Consider the following 18,776-nt stretch of genomic DNA (forward strand, 5'->3'; position numbering starts at 1 on the left):
GTAGAGACCGCGTTGCAAACAAATTAATTATAGAGTCTGGTTATATTGAACCGAAAGTCTTTAAAAAAACAACTTGTGTTTAATTAGCTTCATCTTCTAACATCTGAAAGTTAAATAAACTCTAACTTTAATTGGATTTGTGTGGGAAGGTGGGAAAAAAAGCAATTTGTTCACAACCTCCAAAGCACCATTATAAAGCAGTTTTTACAATATTATGTCGATGGTTTCCGCCTTTGTTTATACGCGACACACACAAACGAGTGACTAGTGACTTGCAGAGAAGGTGTTTTCGATGTAAGTGAATCATTAGAATCAGTTAATTAAAAAAGATTTGCTCAGCTCTTCCTTCATGACTCGAGCACAGACTCCGTCGGACACAGCGATGCAGCTAAACACACCAGACTCCTCTGTGAAAGGATGAGATTTTAGACATTTCCTTTGCTAAATGTTGGAGATTAAACCCCGTTTTCAGGGTTGTTAAGTCTTTTAAACTGATCTACAGTCCGGCATTGTTCGGTTTTGATTCTTGTGACAGCACTCAGCTCGCTTGGAACCTCGTCTGAGCAGGTACTAAAAAAAGTACCAGGTACTATCACTAATGGAACAGCAAATGAACTGTGCCGCGCTATTATTTATTATTTATTTTTATTGCAATTTCAACTACTTTGATAATCAATGAATCAGATTGAGTGTTCTTTCAATAAATGAAAAAAAGCTTCTTAAATGTGAATATTTTCTGGTTTCTTTGCTCCATCCACTAATCATTAAAACTGAATCATTTTGGATTGTGGACAAAATAAGACATTCAAGAATATCATCCATCATCATTTCCAGATTTGGGAAACAAAGATCAACATTTTTCAACATTTTCTGACATTTTACGTAATCGATCAATCGAGAAAATCGATCAGATTAATCGGTAATGAAAATAATCGTTAGTTACAGCCCTAGCCACTTTTGTTTAGGTCGATTAACAATAATAATAATACTACAGTTTGGTGCATTTCTCGACAGTCAAGGTCACCTTACATATAATTGAACAAAATGTAATTTAATTCAATTAAAGACAATCAAATTGGACGGTGCAGTGTGGTCTAATAAGTTAATTAGAATTATTTGTATTATTGTTATTATTATTTTTATTATTATTCATAATATTATTATTATCATTATTATTATTATTATTATTATTATTATTATTATTAATAATAATAATAATAATAATAATATCAATAATTAGCTCCAGCTGATACATAGTATGTCGCCATCATTTCAAACCAGAGGTGAGAAACCTGCCGCCAATGCTTCGGCACACTGTTCTCGTCTAATAAAAATAGAGGCGCAAACACAATGCAAACACTATAATCACCATTCTAAACTCACAAAAATCCGGACCTGATGCAACGTGTGCACAACATTGTCAGAGTCAGATGCCAATCAAATCTCCGTTGACACATTATGGTCATTTTATGACAAAATCCAACGCATTTCTGACATAAATATGAATGATGAAAACGTCCGTGGACATAACAACTGTCAGTTACATGTCATCATGATCACAGGGACAAGCCCTCCAGTTTGACAGGGGAAAATAAAGGACAGGTTGCAGGTGTAGAGTCTGACACCCACAGAAATCTATCACGCAGACTGGTGTCTGAGTTCAACACTTAACTATGAACTACAAACAAACTTTTTTTCCCCTCGCAAAGTACAACTGAGAGATAGTCGTCGTCCTATCTTCGTATTAGTTTCACACTCATCCATCACTTCCCGAACGCTATATTCCTGACGTCACACAAAAAAGCTGACTGCGGGCTAACCATCCTTCATTTCACCTTGCACACCACTGAGCTGAGGCACAGGCACACTGGCCTTTTGCCGAATTACCGTCCTTTTAATCAATGACACCGTGTTGGAGAAAATATCTCCAGGAAAACGGAGGGGGGAAGTCGGAATCCATCATGCAGGGGTGCGACGGTGCTAATGGATGACCCGAATACATCACAGTGTCAAGATTCCACCAACATTCATCAACATGTAGAGGGAATATAAATAGGAGGACAGATGTTACAACACTGTGAGGATGAATTATCATATCGTCCGAGTTCTGCAGTGACTTTACTGTAACACGTTTGGATTTATTTCACTTTATCTGAGGAGTCGTTACGTGATCGGAGACCGACAATCGCATCCCCTCTCAAACATTTTCATTCCACCTGAGAAAATATTGAGCTCTTGAAGTAGCTCGATTATCGCCGACGTTAAAATACAGTAGTACAAAGTATACAAACTCAGCAGTGGAGGCGGGTTTACTCCCTCCTCTTCCTCACATATACTTCACACACACTGATAGCGAGAGATAAGGTGACTCTAATTATTAGATAATTGGAATTGGACACTCTGAATTGACTGTGAGTGTCTCTATATGTGTCCCTGTGATGGCGCCCCCGTGTGACCCTCATGTGGAGGATAGAGTGGTAGAAGATGGATGGATAATAAGGCCTTAGCATGTTTAAACTGTGTGTGTAAACGTACTGATTATTTCTACAGGAAGCTTGCATACTGCTGTACATGTACCACAGTTTGAGAACCATGGGTTTATGCCACTGTATAGCTGCAGTGTTTCAGCCGTAGACTGCAGCGGAATGATGCGATTGTTGGTATATTTGTACATTTCTATAATCTCTCTCTCTCTGACACACACACACACACACACACACACAGTCACTATAACTTGTGTTTACAATGTCTCCTTTGTGAGTGTTCGTGCAGAACATAAACATAAACGCCGTCGTATCAAACCACCCGTTCAATAAACATGTAGAGCTCGAGACATTTTCACCATTTTGGTCGCAGTTTAACGACATATGTACACAAAGAGAGAACAGAGAGATAGCTGGTGACACTCCCACCCTCCCCCATCTCTCTCCTCCAGCAGTATACACCTGTAGCCGGCTGTACAGACAGATGACAGAGGAGTCTGTTGCTCTTTCTCTCTAAATGTCAACGACAGTGACCATTATTTAAAAAATAGTGTACAGTGCAGATCTCTTATCTAGGGCAAATACAAGTATTGGATCGGGATCAAGGATGTAAACAGCCGATCAGCGTCATACCTGGGCGTCCATGAGCAGGTGTCTCATCAGGGTCATGGACTTCCTCAAGGTGTCGCGCTCTCCCGGTATGAAGGCCTCATCCTCATCAGTCAGGCTGCAAGGTCTGGTCACCACGAACTGAGCAATCTGGTCGTTCAAGCTGTTGAGAGACTGGACGGCTGCAACAGATTCAAAAGACAGAAAACACATGTGAACACGGCGGAACATAAGCATCTGTGTGTGTCTTTCTTTCAGGCTCCAAAGTGTGTGGTTGATGTTTGGTTTCCTCCGACACTGGTGGGACTTTGTGGCTCAGACGTGAGACATTTCCTTTATCCACGGCCACAGTTGAGTCGTTTTCAGTGCTCTTTTCCCTCAGAATAATCCCTCTTTTAGACAAGATGGCCTCATTAGGCTAAATCCATTACCAAGACACAGTCGCACACACACACACATTCAAGCCATTAAAGCATATAATCCCTTTTCTCATGGAGGCAGCCTTCATGAAGAATGTTTGTTTGTCTTCAGTTAGAGTACACATCAACACAATTTGGCTGTTCACAAATGTCTTGCTCAGAGTTTTGCTCTGAGTTGCCACCGTTAAGCTCTTTGGACAGAGCCTGTGGGTGGCAATGTAGAAATGTTTGATCAATACAAGCAAAAACACACAGTTACAAGGAGGATATTTTGGTTTGTTTGTCCCCCATCAGCTATGAGCACATCCCAGATCCATGGGTGACGTTATATCACAACAAACATAATCACACTAAAAACAGATTGTTATAAGAAATGAAGATTAACTCTTGTTGAATCTCAAAACTGAGCAGATGACTGACTAATTCATCTTTTACAACATTGGTCACATCAAAAGTGGGATATTTAACCCTGAGAACACGGAGCATTTCTGGCAGTTACATTACTATGTTTAAACGTACAGTATATACAGTGTGTGTATAAGAATGTGCAATATAGAGTGTCTTATATCCTTTTTTTGGCAATCTGAGGATCAGATGTCTTTTTCATTTCCACCAACTATATAAACACACCTGAGCAAAAAGTATTCAAAATGTTTAAAATGGGATTGAATTTGTGACATTTGGAAATACGTCACAGTTCAAAGTTCACTTGGTTTTGCTCGTTTTTATGAACAAAAAGAAAAGAAAAACAGTCTAATTTTGTGACTTCTGCATAATTATTGCTACTTTAGATCACTACTAAAATTGCAATGTAAAATTAATCATAACATCATAACAAAATGTAAGAAGAAGGGAAAAAATGCATTTTTTTCTTAAAGCCTGAATATGTGACCGATAAACACACACACACACCCAGGATGTCCATATAAGGAGTTGTGTATTATTCCCATGGCAAATTAACACGAATGCACCTGAGCGCTGAGGGTTAAAATAAGGACACTGGTTCTGAGGCTGAGAGGTCAATTTAGGGAAGAGAGCCGGCGAGTGAGGGGACGTTGGACTCACTGACGACGACCAAGGTCGTGGTTTCAGCCGAGTGATCGGAGATTTACGGCCACACAGTTCAGCCTCCTCTTGAACTGCAGTAGCACGGCGGAAAAGAGACATGTTTATGACGTTACAGCAGCACCCGCAGCCGGCACAGCATATATCACAACAGCACAGGGTGGAGGTGGGAATAGAATATTTACAACACAGGTTGATGATTGGATTTAAATTTCACTTTCGGCTTTTAGAAATGACCAAAGACGTCAGGCAGTGACCGCTGCTGCTGCTGCTGCTGCTGCAAATGACATGCTGTCAAAGTCGCACACGCCCCCCTCTCTGCTTTCACTTTCAATCCTCACTCTGTGCTTTTTTAATCCCGCACTGTGATACAGGATTGAGCAAACAGGCGGATCCACGAACGCACAACATTGACGCTGAGCGCTCTGACCGCACCATATCTGCATGCATTGGGTCAAATACATGAAAGAGAAGCAACAGGGATTTCATTTGTTGAACCATTTTTAAGAAGTGGAGGCTTCTCACATGTGAAATTAGAACGTAACCTGCAATCCTTCTCTTTTTCTCTTTTGCAGGCAGATCTGACATCAACTGACAGCAAGATAACCACTCTCAAAGTATTCACAAGCACATTATAGCAAGTACAGTATGCAGTAACTTAATCTTTCGGTCATTCTTCACAGCGTTTTATACGGTGTGTCAGCCATCGCGAAGCATGTTTCGGAGCAATTATTTAAATCAGAAGAATATTGTGCTCTTTTGTGTAAAGCACTCCCACTCACAGGTGGCCCAACGCTGTCTGTGGCTGAGATGTGGACAGCTCATTACAATCTTTGTTGCTGCCCACCAGGAGCGGCAACAACATTAACAATGAACTCTAATGAGGCATGTTGGTGTCTTGACAGCCTGCACAGTCCCATAAAAAAAAAAAAAAAAGCTTCTTTGTATCATGAAATCCCTCCATTTCAGTGTCTATATATAATTGTTGGTTTATGAAATCATACAAAATATGATCAAGGGAGCTCTTTGGGTTTGTTTTTTCCTTAAAGTCAAACGTGAGGACAGAGTATTATATTGAAATGAGTTCATCCATCCATCTCGTGATGAAGAGAAATATTAAAATGACTCTTTGGCTTCAGCTCACCTTGGGGACGACAGTAACAGTTAGACAACCACAGGAGGCCCAGAGCTGCACGAGAAGATGCCGAGCATGTGCGAGAATCTGAGGAACTCCCAAGAGAAAGCATTTGAATTCGAACAACACCGTCTTGCTGCGGAACAAAAGCCTGCGTGGAACCGAAACCAGTGCTACACAACACAGAATAAAAGGTACTGAATCTACAATGCGGCGGAATATGCCACGGCAAAGCTATAAGCTCAAGTTTGTTCAAACGTGAGGATTTGAACAGATCTACAGTAGCTTACCAAACTTTGCTTTGCCGAATCCTTCCATGTATCTGACAGCAGCAACACAAGCCTGTAATTTTGTTGTTTGACTCATTGTTCTGCATCACTGTGTGCAGACGGATCACCTGGACTCTTTCATCCAAAGAAAAGCAAAATGTCTCTACAGAGCGACTGTGAAGATGTTTGTATAATCTGCTGAAAGTACTGTCTGAACGTTGCCACTTGTCTCCAATTCCAATACTTTTTTGTTGTTCTTACAAACAACAAACCGATGTTCTCCGCATTAAAACCGCGACCTACACACTGAGGCAGGGATGAAAGTCTGAGATCGGCGATTTTCGACCAGAAACCAGAGCTCTCACCAGGTGATGTGTGCTGCAACCTTCACCTACTGTATATGATCATGAGTTTCAGGTTACAAGCAGATGAAATAAGTTTCCTCTGCAGCGAGGCTGCGCTAAAGCCTTAGACATATGGTGAGGATCTCAGATATCCACGAGGAGATAGGAGCAAAGGAGTCAGCTAAGGTCGCAGGACGCATCCCTTCCTTCCTCCAATAATACTCTGCAAACTAAAACGTGAACATTGTCATTGTCAACAATGTCAATGCCAATGCGCTGGTTTTAATGATCACAACAATGAGGATTTTATTTTAACAGGCTGCCACTTTTATTTCGGCACTTAACACGGAGCACAGCTCGGGGCTGAAGGGAATGTTAAGCGTGTGCAGAGATTCTTATCATTAAATTAAATACTGATCAACATAGAAATTTGACCTGGTGTCTGTTACAGAGGACAAACGATCCTGTAAAAACAGAAACGTCTGCACCAAAATCAGTGGCAAGCCTTTGAATTGTGATGGAGCGACTGACACGGCCTCACTAGAGCAAATTTTTAACATTACAATCTTAGTCAGACAATGCCACAAAACAAATAATTGTTTGATTTTTGTAAATACGTTTTCATATTGCAGTATAAGGTGAACATGCAGGACTTCCACATATTCCAACTGTCTTCAGGATACAACGGCTCCCAAAAATAATCAAAATATGTTCCCCGTTCCTTACACTTTTCTAAAAGCTGTCAAAGCCATGACAGTAAAAACCTTGAGAAACATCCTCACAACGATGCAAGACAAGAGGCGGTTCTTCCTGCAGATGTTCACCACAACAGAACGGGGAATAAAAAGTGGAAAAATGACAACTGACACTGAGAGAGACAAAAACAGACACTGAATGCTAATCTGAAACAAAAACATTTGTGTGACACATCAGATTTATCTCTTTTTATGCCTGTGTGACTATCTCATTGTATAGTCTACATCATAGGGTGTATATGTTATACGGCCAAATGTGCAAGGACAGCTCAAATTACAAGTACATGTGGTTGATGAACAGCTCTGGACTTGAATCGGCTCTATAAGGATCCTCTCAGTGTGTGACGCTTTCCTCCTCTTGCTCTCATTCATCTATTACAGACGAGATCGAAGACAAAGAGATTGAACGTTGACCTTTTTTCTTCTGTTCAAAAAGACCTGACTCATTCAATTTGCATTCCAAAGGTGTTTGATGGGATTAAGGTGAGTGGACTGGTGCAAAAACCCAAACTCAGTGGTCCAACAATATCATCCTGAATGATGACGTTTGCACTTGTGACTCGTGAGGGACAGGAACAACGGCGATAACCAAATAAGGAGAGTCTGTCATAACCTCCCACTCTTTCCTATAATAAAATAACTACATTTCCTGTGGCAGAATCCTACACTGCTGAGTTAATGTTAATCATGTTCTTTTTTAGTCGGAGGAAGTGTTTTATATCATACAAATCAACAAATGACACTAAACGAGAGGAATATAGAGTTCTTCTTCTTAGAGGGTGTCTTTCAAGACAATATCTGTAATGTATAAATGTACAGCACGCATTTCCCCTTTGACCTTCAAGAGGGCGTTCGTAAATTATTAGCAGAGGTGGAAACCTTTGGGATGACGAAAGCTGCATGTCAGTGTGATAACTGGCTCTGTGTTACAGCACAGAGATCCAGAGAGGGGGGGGGGGGGTTTAACTGCAGAGGGGAGTTTAACTTTGCCCACAGCAACATTGCCACCACCTGGCTGCTTTGATACATACGACCAACCACATGAAATGAGTGAATTTAAATGTCTCACAGACACACCTGGCCCGAGCGGTAACTGAGGCACGTTCACGTGATCGACCCGTCGCAAACATCCATCATAATAAGGCCATGGCGCTCTCTCAGGAAAGCTGATGCAAAAATATCAAAAGGCAAACTGTATTAAATAATTGATTACAAGAAATCCAGTTTCATTCATATTAACCTTTCATCTGAGAAACAACTCTGCAGCCAGGACTTTTAACAAGGAAAAATGGAATTATCTCCCACAGAACACTGAGTCTTTTTTTTTACTGATCTAGAATAAAAATATGGTCAAAACGCCAGGTTAAATTGCCCTGCACTGTGTTATTTTTGCATAACTTTGATCAGTGTGCCACCTAGTGAGAACAACAACAGATCATCACTGACGCACAATTTCTCCTCCTTAAGGAGTCAAAGAAAAAATGTAATTTTCACCAACTATATAAACACACCTGAGCAAAAAAGTACTGAAAATGTTAAAAATAGGATTGAATTTGTGAAATTTGGAAACACGTCACAGTTCAAAGTTCACATGCCTCGTGTTTATGAACAAAAACAAAAGAAAAACACTCTATTATGTGACGTCTGCACAAGTATTGCTACTTTATATCGCTATTAAAAATGTGATATCAAATGAATCATAACTTTGACTCAACAACACATAAGACGAGAAAAAATGCATATTTTAAAGCCTGAATATGTGACGTATAACTAACACACACACACACACACCCAGGATGTCCATTACCTGAGGGCTCCTCTTCAACACCTGATGATCAAATGCTCTCACACAAAAAAATCCCCGCTCAGCTGAGAAAAAGAGACACTGGTCCATCGTCACATAATTCATTTACAGAGCAGCTCAGGTTGATATCTGGTGTCTGGTCAGGATGAGATACCAGAATTATTTTAAGGGATTGTTTTTAGGGACGGAGCCTCTATGATAATCTATGATAATGGTAGAATTTAAGATATCAAATTATGGAGAATACTTACATGCTTCCAACACTCTTTAAATCAGTAGAAACACACGTTTCTATTCAAGGCCACAGACGGTTTAATTAGCCTTTTAATGACGTCATCTGCTTTAACTAACCCATATGAGATATCAGCGTGAGGACAGAAATATTTGGTACTACTAGTTATCCAGTGCGTTGTCTTGTTTTATCATTTTATTGTGTGGTTGTTTTTGCTGCATGATCTGCAACTGAAGCTCTACATGGGAATCAAGCAAAATACCACTTCCCATGATCCCACGCTGTCTCTGAATGTCATTAAACCAGGTCTTTTTCTTCTGGTTTTCACTGAGTGACCCCTAATAGCATCAATTACATAATGTGCACTTAATCACACAGTAATCCATCTATACATGCGAGGTCTGTCTCTGCCTTTCTTTGCATAGGGACAGGCTTCAAACCTGGCAGGTAATTACGGGGACTGACTTGCAAGAGATCGTTGTAGAAATATGACGGATATATATGACAAAAACAGCTGCTTCTCCCTCTTGAAAACAGGCATATTGAACAGGCACTGCACTAGTAATGACAATAATAAATAACAGACTAGAAATCGACCTTATGGCTTTTTTTTTTTGATCCCACTGGTGTAGAAATTATCAGTCAGGAACATCAAATGTCCTTTAAGAGTGGGAGGGAACGTTGAGCTGTGGAGGCGGAGAAACATGGCATCAGTGACAGCAGCTGCACACATTTGTATTACACACCGCGTCTCTACCGCACGCGGTAATATCATGTTTGAATAAAAACAAAACATGGCCCATGACCTCTTCTCCTTTTAAACACATCTGTCAACACAGTGATGGAATATAGACAGAATATATTTGTTGTTAAATGTATTACATTCCACATTAAATTACAAATAGACTTGTTTGGTATTTTAATTTCAGTTGTCCACATTATAATTGACTTGATTTTGCATCATTCCATGTCAAACAAGCACTTTTACTCTGAAATTCCGTGAAATATCATCATGAATATCATGATGGAATACTGTGGGATCATTTTCCACTACAGTTACGACGCTTGAAAAAGAGCTTAAAAATGGCAGTGCACAACTTTTAAATACAAAACAAATATCTGATATATTCAAACAACTTCCTACTAGAGGTCACACAATGGTTATCGATTAATCCAACGCGATTTCACCAGACTCTCTGTGGTGTTTAGATCTCATGTTCATTCCACATGGGACGTTGTTTTATGTCCATTTTATGTCGGTTCGAAGCTTTTTTCATGATTAAAACAAGATTTCCAATCGTTTAAGCTTCTTAAATGTGAATATTTTTCTTCATTTCTTTGCTCGGCATAACAAAGAAATCATTATTGGTTTGTGGACAAAATAAGATATTTGAGAACATCATCATTTCCAGGTTTTTAGTGGCCCTGCACTCCCTGCGTATCGGTCCATCGGTCAGGTTTGATAGTATTGCTTGACAGAGACAGAGGCATACAAATAATGTTGTATCAGACCAACAACAATAAATAAGTTACACACTGCAGCTTTAAGGAGAAACTCTGAAGAGGGGAGGGAAAGGTCTCTGCATCAGCTGAGATCAGGAGAGTGAAGAAGGATCCTCTCATTGTTTCACAAACACGGGCTAAACATGAGCTCAAACACGATGGTTGAAAATCATTTTCAAGAGCCAGGCTTACGTGTGACACTGGCGACAAGACACTGCAGCCAATTAAGACTGTCTGTGAGCGAGTGTCTGTACCTGTGTCTTTTATGGCGAGTGAAAGTGGGTCAGTGCCGCGGTGCATCCCTGCACCAGAGCACAATGGCAGGTTGTGCACAACTCTCAAACTTGTAACGAGACAGGAGGGGATTACAGAGCTGAACTTCAAATTGGCTTTTATGCGGGGGGGTGACGCTTTTGAATCCGTCATCATTATCACCCAGTTTAATACTCTGAATTCAACTTCAGAGGAGGACAGATGAGCCACTGTGTGTGCAGACTGCAGGTATTAGCTCTACCACTATCTTTCATTCACACATTTGTGTGCCGGTAAACAACTCCAGGAGTTCAAAGGCAAGTAAACTCACCATATTTCTAAGTCGGACCTTCGTTTTTTTTTAAGAAAACTGTTGCTATTTCAAGGCTCGACATCAAACACTCAAACTGAGCTCGCTCTGCATATTCACACGGCGAGAGGAAAGGCCTGACTCGTGTTTAATGACGCCGAGCATATCGACGGCGTTTGTCTGAGCGGGTAACAGCTCAGTCCACACTGACACCAGAGTTCTGAAGCAAAGAACATTTTGACACAACTGTTGATCTGATGTGGATGAAGCCTCTGCCTCTGCCTCTGATCTGAAAGTCTGTGTTCCAGGTCTCTGATCTCAGCTCAGTGTGTGTGTGTGTGTGTTTGATGAAACTCTCAGACTCTCACAACAGGGTCAACCGTATACAAAGATGCGTGGAAAAAACCCTGATATACTTATTTATTTGTTTTATTTCTTTTTTTACTGTAAATGTCACGTTGGATACCAGGACACTGCTATTTACATTTGTTTCCTGGAAATTTGTGGAGCAAATGAATCGATTCATTTGCAGTAGTATTTTTTTTGGATTAGAATACCTGAAGTACGAATTGAGCCCAACCTGAACCTGATCAACATTTGTTTTTTGGTTCATACCTCAACTCAAATTTATTTATAGAGCAGAGCATAGCAAAAGGAGTCCAACTCAACCGGTGTTAAACGCCATGGAGTAATGGTAGGTTTTTAAAGACAAATTTAAATGTGCTGAGGTTGGCCACCGTGACACAATCCAGTGCAATTACAAAACATTTGCCTGAACCTAACCCATCAGGTTGCAGTGGGTCTTGATGGGATCCGGTGAGGCATCCATCCATGCATCTCCTAATCCTTTATAATCCACATGAGAGTGCCAGTCTCACATAGGCCGAAAGGCGGGGTCACACCCTGGACAGATCGCCAGTCCATCACAGGGACACATACAGACAAACAACCATTCACTCTCACAACAATTTAAAGTGTCCAGTTTACCTAATCCCCAAATCTGCATTTTTTTAGACTGTGGGAGGAAAGCGGAGAACCCGGAGAAAACCCCCCCACACACACACACACACAGGGAGAACATGCAACTCGAACGCGAGTCTTCTTGCTGCAAAGGCAAGAGTGCTAACCACTACACCAACCGTGTGGCCATAGTAAAGATATATAGATATAAATAATGTAATAATGGCATTAAAGGTTCACAGCAGCTTTCTCTGACTCACTTGATGCAGTTGCAGAGAGTTTAGAGTGCTGAATGTCAGGTCGCGCTCACACACATTAAATGCCCGCGCAGCAAGCAAAGGAAGGAAGGAAGGAAGGAAGGAAAATGTTTAAAAAGATGATTGGTTCACAGATGTCAAGGCAAAAATCTGACGGGCTGAAATCTGCCCGATGGAGTTGGCATCACTGCACTTTGTCTCCGTTCCTCAGGCCTTTTCCTGTCTCCAAGGTTGTGTTGAACAAAATAAAGTCCAACGCTCTCTCTGTGTCTCTCCTCGACATCTCATCTGAACCAACCACCTCTTCAGAGCTGCCCTCACTTCCTCCTGACTAATCCTCTGCACCTCCTGAGGTACGAGCTCCCCTCCATCTGTCCTCTCTCGCTCTCTCACATTTTCCTCATTAATCATCTCCTGAAAATACTTTGTCCATCTTCTCTAAACACACGCGGTTCACTTGTTGGAACATTTCCATCTCTGTCCCTAATCAGCACAAAGTTATTTTCATTCAGCATTGAGTCACTGGTGATATACATTATTAAAAAGAACACATTCTATCAAGTCCAGCTAGTCATTAGCTCTTAAATGTTTTCTTTCAATTCTCAGTAACGAGGGTGTTTGACTGCAACCAATACACACACACACAGTTGAGCTCGGAAGTTGCTGCAATGCATTTCGAGGGGAATCATATTCCTAATAAGGATGGAGCTGTGCCTCTTCTTGATGTTTTTGCTTTAGCTTCTCTGCATCCGTCTGAAGTGGAAGTCACGGACAGTCACCGCGCGACCTGAGCGGAGCATCACTAAGTTCTGCCGAGGTGCTATGAGTGAGACACCGTCTCCTTGTGAACTCCTCACTTTCACGACGAGCCTCTTCATCTCATGAGTCGCTAATAATGAGCCAGAGGTGATGCATTGCTCCTCAGATCTGCTGATTTGAATTGTACACCCCTACATATTCACTCTCTGGAGACATTATAAGACACTCTGGACTCAAAGTACCCCGCTCTCAGCACAGCGGATCAGATTTAGAGCGTGGAGGTTCCGACGTAGCTTTGCTAATTAGTGTTCACCCTGTCAGAACATCACTGAACGCCACGGAACAACTGCTGCTGTCTCTTAGATTACAGATCTCCGGTCACGCAACAGTCAGAATCGAAACAACGGCATTTTGGCAGGAAGCCACACTATTCAAATATATATACATACACATATATAACCAGCAGTGTATACCATATACGAGGCAATTTGCCTTTTTGTCAGCTGGGTTCATAGAAAGGGAAGCTGGTCGATAGCCGCTGTGCACAGGATTACAAAACAGTGGAGGACAAGCGAACAGGGAGTACATTTTTACTGCTTCCACAAAGATCCTGAGAGACGGCAGTGTTGGATTACTGTCATAAAACACGTTCAGAGCGAGTGCTGAAGATGGAGCAATGGGGACCCAGAGGCGACGGACCGCGCTTGTGTAGTGATGACTTCATCTCAGGTTAAGAATCCAGCGCTTTGATGTCGTGTTTAATTTACATGATATCCTTACAGTTGGAAGAGGATGAGGGAAAGTTTATAGAAAGCTGAAAATGTCGGTGTACGGTAGGTCTGGAATTAAGTTCACTGCAGCTGTTTTCACCCTCTTGAAAATGAATTCATCTCTGTGGATTTAGAGTGCACAGTGCAATTTTTTTGGAAAAAGCTGTTCCCGCCACCAAGGCAGTTCAAACAAACCCGAGTCAAGCTACGTGTTGGAGTAATAGAAATAACGTTGACGGATGACAAAACACGCAGCAGCATCTAAAGTTTAAAATACAAACCTCAAATGTCAGCGGAAACAAATCGATCCACTAAAACAAAAGATAAAAAAACGCAGTCGGTCATATTTTTTGAGTCATACGCAGGAAGTCAAACCGCCTGAAAGTCTCATTCTGTCAGTGCAACACTCCCAGTCGGAGCGGCGGCACGGCCTGCATGTTAAACAGAGGCACCCTGGAGATTAGGTTATATTTCATCACCGCGAGAGCGCCTGCAATGACTAGTGATGCAAATTTATACAGACTATTTATACAGACTTGGGAGCCAGATTCTCCTTAGCGTTGCTCTCACAGTGCTGCTGTGCACGGAGTGATAAGAAGTGGGATGTCTGATGGTGCAGGATAGTATTTATACTCATGCCAAGCTGAATACCGAGGCCTAAAACATTTTCCAGCTCGGGAACTTTAAGATAGCTGCAGTGAGGGGACAGTTTTGCTGATTAGACTGTAAAATGTATTTTCTACCAAACGTAAGTTCTCTGAGTTTTCAATTTGTGCGCTGTGCTGTGCCGTAGGTGTCGTAGATGTCGCCTGTTATCTTGTCGCAGCCTCCCTCTCGAGAAGAGCACAGAGATGTAGGGGAAGAAGCTCGGCATGTGTCTGCAGACCCAGGCTGAACAGTAGAACTGAGGGCTTTACGGCTGGCAGAAAAGGAAAGGAAAGAGGCCAGCAGATCCGGGCAGGGCGACGCAGATATGCAGAGTCAGCAGACATTCAAGTCGAGGGGGGGTTTAATGATGCAGAAAAAAACCAGCGTGGAGTTGAGCGACACAGTGGAAGTTGCTCCAAAGGTGCATCAACTTATTAAGAAGCAGCTTTGGGTGTTTTTATTTTTCTGTCAAGAAACTGCTTGAAGTATTTTTTTTTTTCCACCTGCTGCGAAAACATCCACTAAACATGTCAGCACTTTATTTAAGTGCCTCACACAAGCGTAAAGATGCGGGAATAAGAGCAGGATTAGGATTGTGTCCCGTCAGCTCAGCGGTGACTCATTTAGCTGCTTTTTAAAAGGTTAAAGATTGAGGAGACTTTGTTCACTCAACACACCTCATTCACCGCGTGTGCATCCACAGCGGAGGAGAAGATCAAGAGAAAAAGAGTGAGGAGTCGCAGTCGAAAGTTCAAAGTGAGAGAAATTCCTACAATTCTTTGAAACAATGCAGCAACGTATGAAATACCCTAGAAATAGCAAAGCTGCTCATCCATAATAAATCCAGGAGTCGGAAAACAACCCACACTGAGATTAATGGTGCACTGAAGCACATTTTTGTAGGACGGGAAAGGATGCAGCAACTGGAATTTCTTTGTTTTTAATAGTGAAGAATTACGTTGCATCTCCATTGCAGAAATATGTAAAAAAAACACACACATTGAGAATTGATCTTGATCAGACTGCAGTGCAGTGCTTGTTTACGACTTGTATCCATGGTTACAAGAGGACACATCCTCTTTACAGTTAAATCAAGAATGTGACAGAAAAGGCACTTGACATCGATAAGCTGTATGAATGTGTGAGTAAATGAGTGTGAATGGCAGAAAACCGTTATATGAATGCAGACCATTTACCTTGAGCACGTCTATGTGTTTGTATTTGATTCAAAGCACCACTGTGTCTGACTTCAGCCTCACAGAACTACTAATGCAACTTTAGACTCCTTCCTTATATAGTAGCACTGTCAGCTAATGGCCGCTGCATTGCTGTATTGATTTTATAGCATCTCCTTTTTTTTTTCTTTCCACCTTTATTTGCTTTGCATTAATGAGTTTTCTTTTTCTAATTTAGCATAGATTTACTTTATAAACACAGGGTCTGGGTCTATTCTGTTTTTATGCTGTTTTATATGCAGAATAATACATTTAAACCATTAGCATTAAATACAAACACCAAACATCGATGCTTAGGGGTTGCCACCTTTGACCCTTTTGTGATTCCTTAACCCTTAGTGCTCAGGTGGCACGGATCTATGTCGCAGGTTGCCGTGGGAATAATACACAACTCCTTATATGGACATCCTGGGCGTGTGTGTTTATAGATCACATATTCAGGCTTTAAAGCTATGATTGATTTTCTACCACATTTTTAGTAGTTGATATAAAGTTGCAATAATTGTGCAAAAGTCCGAAAAATAGACAGTTTTTCTTTTCTTTTCGTTCGTAAAAACAAGCCAAGTGAACTTTGAACTGTGATTTATTTTCAAATTTCACAAATTCAATTCTATTTTAAACATTTTCAGTACTTTTTGCCCAGGTGTGTTTATAAAATTAAAAACTTTTGCTGAAAAAAAGATATAAGACACTCTAAATTGCACATTGTTATACCCTCTGTATAAACTATATGTTTAAACATAGTAATGGAAAAAAAACTGCTCTGTGTTCTAAGGGTTAAAATGTACATTTATAAAAATGTGTCCCAGGCTCCATCAAACAGCTCATCTTGTATTATGGTATGGATCTAGTGTCTGTTTTGACACGCTGTGACTGACAGCTCGGGAGTTCATGAAGCTAATCGTCCTCCGGTCAGTGAGGAGACTCCTGTCAGTCAACGAGAACACTTTAATCTCCGTTTCCAAGAGCGCACACATCGACGCCGAGAGCAAACGGCAAACTAATACAGTCGGTGAACTCCCATCGGTTTATTGATCATCCTGAGGGGGGGTAAAGTGGCCTAATGAGGATACAACCTCACAGCAGAGGCTGAGGAACTGAGGAGCAAAAGCAAATCAAAGGGCTGAATTATATACACTCACCTATACCTCTTTATTAGGTACACCCGTTCAACTGCTTGTTAATTAATAAAAAGGGAAGCAACTCCATACATTTAGGCATGGCAGGGTAATTATTCAGTAGTAATATAATATTTACAGCAAGGAAGTCTCATTTCAGTGCAGGGGCCACATATTTGATCTCAAATGGGCCGGACCAACAAAATAATAGCATAATAACCTATGAACAACAAGCTCTAAACGTTTCCCCTTTGTTTTACAGTGAAATAAGTGCAATTTCAACAATATTAAGCCTAAGTTTACCATTTACACAACCTACAGATCACAGTGGATCTACAAAGGCACAACATATTATGTCACAGGTATCTGGAACTGATAAATATAATGTTCACAAATTCATCCTGCGGGCCGGATATGACCCGCTGGTGGGCCAGTTCTGGCCTGCGGGCCGTATGTTTCACACCCCTGGTTTACATGTTGCACTACAGCACATGAAATTACTGTCATTGTTTTTTACCTTAGATGTGTGAAGTGTTTCTGTTTTTTTACTGGTTTCTTCATCTTTAATGATTTAACCTTTTAAATCAGACCCCACAACCAAGGTCACATTAGACCAGATCTCCAGTGGCAGCCAGTGATAAACAGTATAGATATAAATCATTTAACTGACGTTAAAGGTTCACAGCAGCTCGTGGAGAATTTGTTTCTTTGACCAACTCAAAGCTTTTGCTAAGAGTTTAGAGAATGACAGACACGCGGGGTCCCTCCACCAGGTCTCTGCTCTACTCTAATCCAATATAGTGATTAGAAAAGAGAGGACAATCTAAATTAGGCCTGCACTGACTCAGATAGAGTGAGTTTACACTGGATCAATAACGTAAGTAAGATAACATAAACCACCGGGAGGGATGTATTAGGTTAATTTCGCTGGGGTCATGAATAGTATTTGTATTTTACTGTGTCTTATTGGAGGAGGGCCATTTATTCATTTGGCAAAAGAAAAATATATATATAATAAAAGTAATCTAAAGATTAGTTTCCATGCACACCTGCTCTGAAAATGACTCAATTAAAAAGGCACTTCTCTTTGTGAATTATATCACGATAAGGTTTGGTGGCCAGCAGCCCGGGAGTCTTAATAGGAACAAGAACACTGGCAATGATCCAGAACCTTCACCTCCAAGACCAAGACATAAGCACGACTCCACACCAGAGGGACAATGAAGACATTCAGACTTATGGGCCTCGGTGGCCCCACCACACTGCAGGAAACCGTGCGTCCCACACTCTGTCCTCACATCACCGTGATCCACTGGAGCAGAAAGGTGAGAGAAACAGCTGAGGTTTCAGGGCACAGCCATTCGTGTGCAAGAAGCCTGAGTTTGCAGAGATTTGTGCAAATGCAGGAAAAGTGAACATCAGGGCTTTTTCTTCTTCTTCTTCTTCTTCTTCTTCTTCTTCTCAATGTACAGTAGCTGTGAAGTGTTGTGGACTTTTAGTTGCCACATGCAGCTTGAAGTGGGAAAAGTAGGACGAGTTGTTGGTGAAATGAATAGAAAGATGACAGAGAGAGAATTCAAGCGGCGGTGACGACAGTTCACATTTAGTGAATAATGCATGCTGATCTCAGGAACAGTGGGATCACTTGCCATTTGCTAGGGGCAAAATCATAGTCGGTGCTAAATTGCACAAAGGGGAAACGACTGTTTTTTGGAAAAGCGGACAGTCTTACAGTTTTGCTTAGTAATGTTGTCCATGTAAGTGTCAGACTAAGCACATTTTGTACATTTCTACATTCTGTTTGTAAAAGAGAAGTCACAGAAAACTGTTTCAGCTGAATACATCACAA

General features: G+C 41.2%; 1 protein-coding gene across 3 annotated transcripts in view; it reads right to left on the reverse strand.

The window, feature by feature from the left end:
- Window positions 1–18,776, reverse strand: part of kaznb (kazrin, periplakin interacting protein b) — an 89,023-nt gene that overhangs the window by 66,705 nt on the left and 3,542 nt on the right. For all 3 annotated transcript variants that reach the window (XM_044024296.1, XM_044024298.1, XM_044024297.1), the window contains exon 3: window positions 3,117–3,274. In XM_044024296.1, coding sequence (XP_043880231.1) covers window positions 3,117–3,274 — 158 coding nt within the window. The remainder of the gene's footprint in view (window positions 1–3,116; window positions 3,275–18,776) is intronic.

Source organism: Solea senegalensis, linkage group LG4, assembly GCF_019176455.1.
Source record: "Solea senegalensis isolate Sse05_10M linkage group LG4, IFAPA_SoseM_1, whole genome shotgun sequence".
In the NCBI taxonomy this organism is placed as follows: domain Eukaryota; kingdom Metazoa; phylum Chordata; class Actinopteri; order Pleuronectiformes; family Soleidae; genus Solea; species Solea senegalensis.